At 31.2% G+C, this 9983-nt stretch overlaps 1 protein-coding gene across 1 annotated transcript; it reads right to left on the reverse strand.

The window, feature by feature from the left end:
- Nucleotides 1-3600: 3600 nt before the first annotated feature.
- LOC148788049 (putative disease resistance protein At1g58390) lies at nt 3601-6232 on the reverse strand. Its single transcript, XM_088880305.1, has 2 exons — nt 5794-6232; nt 3601-5342 (listed from the first exon to the last, which is right to left on the reverse strand). Exons 1-2 carry the CDS (start codon nt 6230-6232, stop codon nt 3601-3603), a joined length of 2181 nt encoding a protein of 726 aa, XP_088736431.1.
- Between the last annotated feature and the right edge of the window lie 3751 nt (nt 6233-9983).

Raw genomic sequence — 9983 nt, forward strand, 5'->3', positions numbered from 1 at the left:
CCACCACAGAACATATCGCTTTCAAATATTTTGGAAACAGAAATGAATTGACACTTTTGAATCCATTAATCCCAATATATATATATATATACACATATGTAATAGACACATAAAAAAAGCTAAAAGAATAACAAAGACTAGAGTGTTGGATATAACAAAAAATAAAGCAGATTCTGGAATATCCAACCCTTTAAGGCTGACAATCCTCTAGCAGGTTCTGGAATGTCTCCTGTAAAACAAATAAAATTATTAACACTTTTAAGCAAGAATTAATTTTTTTTATAAAATAATACCTACTTACCGCCACCTCCAATGCCCTCGGCCAGCTCCAGCCGCCGTCCACTTTTTTCTTGTAGCAGTTCTCCAATAATTTCATCTGCTTGGGGGGCCTATCGAGCTTTGCGTCCTGTAGAAGAAAAGGCATTTAGCATCTTATTTATAAAATAATGGTAAAGCATTTAAAATACAATTATTTACTTACGAACTTCCTCTTGTGCATGTCGATAGAGGAAGACCCCCCTCCAATACATAATTGAGGACGTCGTAGAGTTCGCCGCCCGGTTCACCTAGGAGTGGCCTGACTAGGATGGACGTCCATGGAAAGTACCTTTTGGATTTACTTATCAGCCAACATGTAGAAGACCCTGAACATGAACTCATTGTCACAGTCCCACAAGTAGGTCATCTACAATAATAAAATTAAATCAAACATTAGTAAAATTCATTAAATAATTAGATTATTAGATATTACCAAATTAATTTAAAATTGATTACCTTCATGGTCTGAAACCAGAAATGCTGGTACTCTGGCAGCATCTGCTCAGACATAGGGACAGGTGGGGAAAGTGTCCCCGTCACGATTGCATTGATGCGCTCGTGAAAGCGGCGATCAGACCTAAAAAGGACATGCTATATTAGATATTTTGAAGATAAAATAATAATAAAAAAATTTGAAAACTAAATTTAACTCGTGTCATCGATGCTGATGTACTGGGCGTGCTAATGGTGGGGGTACTGATGGTAGTGGTGAGCAGTCGTCGGGGTGGCAGACTGTTGTATCGTGTCATTAGCTGTCGGTGTAGCTCTAGATGCTCCAACATCATTCGGAGTCCGCGGAGCAGGGGACGGTGCGGTTGTGTCAAGTGGTGGGGGTGGTCGAAGAACTACTTCCCCAACATGGGACGAAACTTGCAGAAGTTGAAAGCCACGACAACGACCATGTCCTCGACCACATGGCACAGGAGGTGTACCACGAAACATGATCTAAACAAATTATTGAGAAATATTAGTCTAAATTTTACGAATATTCACATTAATATGTATATAAAAAAGAATATCTGTTCATTGAGCTTACCACTCTATTTTTGTGTTTATGTTTCACAAAACTGATTTCGTTAGATGCAAGTGCTATTTTGGAGTTGCATGTATGTCCTGACTGCTAAATATTCATAATACCTATGTTATTCAACTGGAGTTTGTGTATGTGTGTTGGTACTTATACTAGGATGTCTTATTTGGATGAACTTCAATTTGCCTTTGAACCAAAAAGTTCATTATTGTTGATATTATTTTGTATATAATATTATTACTGGAATTATTGGTCTAATTTTGTGATTACTGACATTATTATGTAAAAATGTTATTGTTGGGAATATTCTCTAATTTTGCGATAATTGACATTGTTATGTAAATAATGTTATTACAGGGAATATTAGCTATTTTTCAAGATTATTGAAATTATTATTTAAAAATATTATTACAGGAAAAATTGGTCTAATTTTTTTTGTTATTGACATTATTATGTAAAAATGTTTTTATTAGGAATATTGGTACAATTTTTGTGATTATTTACATTACTTTTTAAAAGTATTATTATTGAAAATATTGATCTAATTTTTTTTATTATTTAAATAATGTTATTATTGTGATTAACTATTGGTCTAATTTTTGTGATTGTGTACATTATGATGTTAAAATTGTTTTATTGAAAATTTTGGTCCAATATTTTTTATTATTTACATTATTATTTAAATAAATTTTACTATTGAGATTATATATTGGTCTAATGTTTTTCGGTTATTTACGTATTATGTAAGGGCATAAATTAAAAATAAATTGCACATAAATTACATAAATTGTATAAATTTACAGAAAATTAGAAATTTTGTAAAAATATTTTTCGAAAATATTTTCGAAATTTTTTGAAAAATTATTTCAGAATTTTTTTCTGAAAATTCATACAGATTTTTTTTTTAAAATACCAAAAATTTACAAAAAAAAATTAAAATACCAAAAATATACAGAAAATTAGAAAATTTTGAAAACGTATTTTCAGAAATTTACAGAAAAATTTTAGAAATACAAAAAATTTACAGAAAAAATTTAAAAAATATAAAAAATTACGAAAATTTCAAAATATTTATAATTTTTGTCTTAGTCTGGTCCCTCAAGCTATTTTTTGTTGAATACGTGGCTGAATTTTAACTTTTTGGAGGTTGAAATAGTCCATTGAAGTTTGATTTTACCACTTTAGTCCCTTAAATTTATAACATTGTCAAATTCCTGCTTTTTTCAAAGGAAAAAAAACGTATCTATATTTTTTATGTTGATATATTAAAATTATCTTTTATGAATAACAAAATATTTGCACTCTTGTGAACATAATAATAATATATTATTTAACTTAAAAAAAAAACAGTCTACTCTATTTTCTCTTTTTTTATTGCAATAAAAAAAATCCAAAATTATGATAAATTTTATGAATTTACCTTTTGCGAAAAGTTATATAAAAAATTGAAGTCAGTAATTTTTTATTTCAAAAATTAAAGATAAGTCTAAAAGTTAAACCTTAACAATCTATCTTTATTACTAATTAAGAGCACTATTTTGGTGTCTCACTTTTTTTGGTGTGTCAATTTTTTTTTTAATTATATTTCTTATTCTCAACTTTGTTTGAAAAATTACGAATAACTCCTCATTGTTTGAAAAATTATAAATTTCCCCTTAATATTTGATAAAATCATATAATCCTTGGATGGAGGTTTAAAATTATCAACTTTGCCCTTGATGTATTTTTATCTTTTTTTCTAAAAAAAATAAATAATGGAAAAAAAAACATACATAGTGGATGAAATATTATCAACTTAGTCCATAAAAAATTTTTAGAAAATTTTACAAAATAACTAAAATTATAATTCAAAATTCACAAGAATATTTTAGTCAGTTTACCACAAAAATAGATGAATTGGACTAATTATTACACCAATGTTAGAATCAAAGGTTGCATGGTAATTTTTCAAATAAAGAACATTACATTTATATATATTGTTATTATTATGAACTTTTTGTTTATATCAATGTATTGTAACTTAAAGAACAAAATTTATTTGCATTACTAATGTACAACATTTAATATTTCGATTGACTTTCAAAAAATTAAAAACGTTATGAAATAACCAGAACAAAAAAAAAAAAAAGGTACCAATTGTGATTTTAATTAATTAATTTAATTAATGCGTACATTACATTACACGGAACACATGCTATTTAATTATACATTCATCAATTATAGTTATAAATAAGTGAGACCTATAATTGGTATTAATTGGTATAAATGAAAATATCAGGAATGTGTTTGATTTTGTGATAATCTTCTCCTTCACCATCCACCACTCCTACCCTCTTCACAAACTCTTCTGGCATAGATATAATTCTCAGTTCTTGGAAAGTATTAATGAATTCCAATTCATCTGGAATCATCTTCAATTTACTGCATTCTGCAATAAGTAGACTAGAGAGGTTGAGCATTGCTCCTTTCTCCACTCTCCACCCCATTAAATTCAACAACCCATGCAAAACAAGTTCCCTGAGTTGAGGAAATCCAGTTGCCCGACAAACCATCTCTCTGCCCACATATGGATTGCTCCACAAGCCAAGAACTCTTAACATGGGAAGCTTCTCTAGTATTTTCATTTGGTCTTCCTCAATCCTTGTATCCACAAGCTGCAATTCTATCATATTTTGATATAGTTGAACTTCATAAGTTGGTAATTTGCTCACTCGACAATATGCAATACTCAAGTAATATAGTGAGTGACACATCACCAACCTTTTGAGAAGAGTTGAGCCATCTTCCGAATCCATATTAACAACCATGTCAATATTAAGTTGTACGTCACGAAATTGTTCTTGATGATTTAAGATGTGATCAACAATCATTGGCAAACTTTCTTCATAAAAAATTCTTCCTTCCAATACTCGGAGCTTCGGCAATTTAAGAAGATGAGTGATGTCATCAACCAAACTGTTGAACCCAGTTATCATCTCCAACTCATTCAACCCTTCGAATTTCAATTTTTCACCTCCAACGCTCTCATGAAGAAATCCCAGAAATAGATGCCTCAAGTGCCTCATTTTGTATATGTAATTAGGTAATCTAATTGTATTTTTCACATTAAATGTCTGCAAACAAGGTAGCTTGCATATAGATGGTGGCAATTCTTCCACACCACTATTTTCGAGACTCAATAGCTTCAACAGCTTCAATTTTTCGATTCCTTTGGGCAATTTCAGATTCTCAAATGTATAACCTTCCAATACTAAGACTTTGAGATATTTGAAAATCCCAAACGTGATGTAATTATACAAAAATGTATCTAGCCAGTCTGTTTTGACGAATAGAAAAGATCTTATGTTCTTATTTTCCCCAATCCTGTAACTAAGATCATTATCCACTCCCTCCATATGGATAGCCAATCTATTTGTTTTACAAATTGAAGACTCTTCTCCTCCCATCTTTTTATCTATAACCTCCAGATATCCTTCTTTTTTTCCTTTTGACAAACACAAATCTCGTATCATATCATGAAGCCGGCATGACTTAAATCTATTATATAGCGGCAACTTGTCTGTTTCCACTTCAACCACACACCTATTTGCTAGCTCGAATAAATACCGTTCTGCCACATCTCTCAAACTTTCTCCTCTTCCCTTATCTTCCGAACAAATCATACCTTCAGCCATCCATAGTAAATATAGTTTTTCTATATCTATTTCTTCATCTTCTTTAAAACAAGCCAAATACAAAAAATATAATTTCAGATTGTAAGGGAGCACATTGTAACTCAAATCTAGTATTTGATTTACTCCTTTGTCATTCTCTAAACCTCTCCCATGTAGAAGGTATGAATCAAGATTTCTACACACATTTTTCCATTCTATTGATGCCTTTTCATGATGTAGAGTTCCTCCAATAACTGAAATGGGTAATGGTAAATAACCATATTTTTTTACTATTTTCCATCCATATTCTTCCAACAACTTTATTTCAGTTGTAGGTATCTCTGAATACATAATCAATGAATGTCAGTTAATTCAAAATATTATAAAATTTGAATTTCTTATAAATATGTATAGTAATTAAAACAAATCAAAGCAAGAGAATTTCGCCCTATACTTTCAACAAATAAAAAATAGAAATAAATCTGAATGCATAACTTTATATTTGATTCCTTTTACGTTTTAAACAAATTTTGTATCAAGAAATAAATTTTAAATTGTTATTCAATAGCATTTTATACATATAGATCAACTTGAAATTTACATAAGAAAATTCAAACAATCTTGTCATCATGAAAACTATAAAAAGACATTAGACGTAACAAAATAATCTTTTTCGCTAAATATATACTATTAATGGTATCTTTAGTATCATTACTCTTTTTTCTTTTGTCACTAACTAGAGAATGAAGATTCAAAATCAATAAAATAAAACAAGAAATTTTACAAACTAACCTTGTGAATAGTTGTTCGGGAATGCTATCTTTTGAAGCAGCTCCCATCCTTCATCTTCATCCAAACACTTGAGATTGTGGACGTATCCTCTGGAAGCAATGTTTTGATTTCTGGTTGTGAGCAAAACTTTGCTATCTGCCTCTGCAATGGGAAAGGCATGCCTTAAGCAATTCCAGTGATCAACTTCCCAAACGTCATCCAAAACTAGGAGACATTTTCTGTCTCTTTGTACTTGGTACAACTTTCTGACCAATGTATCTTCGTCTTGCTCTTCACTTTCATTCGGAAGAAGTTGCTTTAATAGTCGTTGGAAAGTAGTTTTGGGTTGAAATTGCTGACTTACACAAACCCAAGCACGATATTTGAAGCACCGCTCCACGGCCTCCCCATTGTAAATTTTAGTAGCAAGACTTTCTTTTCCAATCCTCTCATGCCACATATGGAAATCACTCCATTTGATATGTCATCAGTTGTCAGAACTGATTCTAACTGTTTAATATCCTCCTTCATTCCTACAAAATATTTTTCAACCTCATGCCCATACGTTCTTCTTGACCTATCGGTATCATCTACCAATCTTGATGAGTTGTCTCCTACACTCATAGACTCCGACTGTTTGGTGAGGTCGGACATACGAGACTTGATATCTTTAATGTCTTCTTCGATTTGGTGCACTCATAGATTCTTTCTCCCATATTTCACACTTTCTTGATTCTCACTTTTAATTTAAGTTAAAGCAAAAGAATCGGCTACTCATAACACAAGTTCAAGAAATCCCTTTCAGATTTAATTTAAATTCTACTCATAGGTACAAATTCTTTTCTCCTCTTTCACACAATTTTATTGATGGGTATTGACTCAATCCAAATATAATTTATATTTTTTAATGGGTTTGCATTTGGACCTAGGTTTAGTAATATTTATTGGATTTGAGTATGAGTCTGAGTAGGGTCTCACCCTATCCATTGACACCCCTATACTATCAATGTATCCATATCAAATTAGTGATTGGTTAACTATAATACTAGTTTTAATTAATTATATATATTTGATATTAATTATTGATGATTGCATAATATAATTATAATCAATTAATTAAAAAAAATTATGTTCGGGTTTTATAATGATCAGTACCATGATCCGCATTGATCCTTCAATCTATATTATATAAGTAACTCAAATGCTTTCTCCCCCCCCCCCCCAAAGAATAAGATGTGGATGCCAAAATGCGCTTAAGTGTGAAGCACATGGACTACAATCAGTCTATGGGAAAAGTATCAGATATTTCAATTGCTATGCATTTTTTATTCATTTAAAAGAATGTTAAATAAATCTATGAATTCACATCCATCTTAAACATAAAAATTAGAAAAATTAATAACATAAGACGTACATGGCTCACCCAATTTGAGCTACATCCAACAAATAGAACGTTTACGACATCGAAAAATAATGATGAGGAGTGTGCAAAATGACTTTCAGAAGTAATACAACTCTAGTCTAAAAAATATAAGCATTGGACTATTACATGATACTGAAATAGAGCATGATAACTTAAAGTACCTTATTAATAAGAAAATTTAAACTATATAATAATTTACATATAAAATCTGCGATACATGAATAGTTTGATTGTTTGAAATCCAACATTCTTGTCCTATGCTACACATATTTAGAAGAGTACATAGCGTCCTTTGTGAGTACATCACAGGCAAAAGTCCATTCGATGGTTTGCTTGGCTTCTCTCTGGTGAAAATCTCTATGCTTTCCATAACTCAACTTTGTCAAATCAAATAACTCTTTTACGGTATGTTTTTGAACTGTGGATCTTGATCCAGCTTTATGTAACTCATGAATCTGCATCGTCGACTTTGTCTTCGTGGGAGAAACTTGTGTGATTGTGAATGTGGCACTGCAAAAAAAGAAACTCGATTTGGAATGGAAATTTTATAACGGGTATGTGAAAAATCCTTCAGACTTCTGTGTTCTTACCTGCTCTCACCTACTCTCTCCTGCTTCGAGCTAGCACCTCTGTATTGGTGGAATGGGGACTCCTTAAAGTTGCCGACTGAAAAAGCATTTGCCAAGGATTTTTTCATTAATCAAGAACGATAGATAATTCATCCATATATATCCTCAACTTAGGAATAGTGAGAAAAATCATTGTTATCATATACCTCTAGTACTCATCCAAATAGACGAAAAACAACATAAATGTCTATTTGGTTGATCATTGTATTAACTTTCTTCACTCTTGATCAAGTCATCACGAATGCATAGCCACCTCCGTCCTGATGCATCATGGAATCTATAGAATCTCCGTCCTCCATTTCCATCTATGTATAAAGTCAAAAGTAACAATACAAATAAAAAAGTTTCATAGTTATTACATGTTTATGTTAGCAAAAGCAAGCGATATGCAAGACTTATGTGCACGTGACTTTTCCATCCGAAAATCAGCCATGCATCATAAGCACAAAAACATTACTATGCATTAGAACTTCAAAACTAAACTATACTTGCGAATGATAATACATCAACGCAAACTAATGCAAATGAAAGAGAGTAATTACATTTCCCCTATCATAATGTTATTTTTCGTCAAATTTCATCATTGTTTTCTTTGATCTTACAATGGTAGGAACAAAAATTTTACTTATATAGTAAAAAAGGGGTTAAATGCAGTTTACCCCATGTGATATGTGAAATGAACAAATATTTTCTAGGGAAAAAAAATTGCAAATTACCCCACTATTTAGATGGGTGGGGGGTGGGGGGTGGTGGGTAATTCGTTTCATTTTTCAAGACACATGGGGTAATTTGCTATTCTATTCACAACAGTTTTTTTTTTTTTTCAATTTCTCATATCACGGAGGTAAATTGCATATTTTGTGTTTGTGCAGCAATTTGTGCATATCGTTACAGAATCACATTTAACATTAAATTCTAGCATCAAAGACGGAAATAAAGATGTTACGCTAAAGTATCAGTAGACGTTACCTCCAGGGGAGTTTTTGAAGCTTCGACGCGTTGGCCATCGTACACAAATGCTATTGCGTCGTAGTTTAATTTCTTCTGCTTACAGTAAGATGTAAATAAGTGTTGTAGTCTCCTGTCGAGCGGAAACCGGTAGTAGACCTCGTCCCCGTCCTTCAATGACATAAAAATTAAGTAGTTCAAAGATAACTTGCATCAAGAATTAATTAACTACATTTGTATTACTGTGAGATATTCTAAATATGTATATCTATTATTATTAATTATTGATCTGAACTTCAAATATATAATTCATGGGTGAATAGCAATTTGCGCCTTTTGATATTATAAATGAGTAAATTAGTCTTTTATAGGAAAAAGAAAAGATAGGGAAGTAGATTGGTGTATTTTAGATTTGATAAGGAGGTAAATCTAGGTCCTTCTCTAGCGATTCTTGTAAGTTTTGTGCATGCACTTGAACCCTCCTATGTGAAGGCATATAAACCTTCTCTGACCAGACACTTTATCGCTTCTCTAGCAAGGCCCTTAAGTCTTTCTTTGAGTAGGCACCCCCAAATTATCCTCTTTTGATGAGGCACACATATTTTGCTCTGTGCAAGCACACAACTTCTGTTCATAATAGATATATCTCCATTATTAACATTTTCTTTTAGAAAAATAAAGCCCTACACTTGAGTAGACAACCATTAAGCCTTAATCCATGGAGGCACACGAGCCTTCCTCCATAGAGACAAAAAAGCCCTACTCCTACAGGAAAGATGTGCTATAATAGCTAGTATTAAAGAAAAAAAATGCCATCTACACTCACAAAAGGCAGTTAATGACACCATCGCACCAATTTTTGAATATCGGAATTGAACCCCTAGTTAAATTAATTTTAATTATTCCTCTTTTTTTGTTTACAAAAGTGATTACGCATCATTTTAATACTACTACACTAACTTTTTTATTGTGTCGATATTACCTTAAGTTTTTTTTTTTAAAATGTGATTTGTTGGTTTATATATTTTGTGCTTAATTATATATAATATATTTTACAATATAAAAAATTATATTTATATGCACGCAAGAATGACGTGCCACGACGAATAACTAGCATAATTTAAAAGATATTGACAGCTTGTTACAATATTAATACAGATTAATAGTTCAATGAACTCAACTTCTTTTTTTCTTGGAAAAATTGTAATTTT

Source organism: Sesamum indicum, linkage group LG5 (genome assembly GCF_026168435.1).
Source record: "Sesamum indicum cultivar Baizhima isolate 11 linkage group LG5, ASM2616843v1, whole genome shotgun sequence".
Taxonomy (NCBI): domain Eukaryota; kingdom Viridiplantae; phylum Streptophyta; class Magnoliopsida; order Lamiales; family Pedaliaceae; genus Sesamum; species Sesamum indicum.

Excerpts from the sequence above, each read along its gene's own strand:
- LOC148788049 (XM_088880305.1), bottom strand. The coding sequence starts at position 6,232 with ATGTGGCATGAGAGGATTGGAAAAGAAAGTCTTGCTACTAAAATTTAC. Across the intron at positions 5,343-5,793 it reads CCCGAACAACTATTCACAAG|AGATACCTACAACTGAAATA; the intron begins GTTAGTTTGTAA and ends TTATGTATTCAG.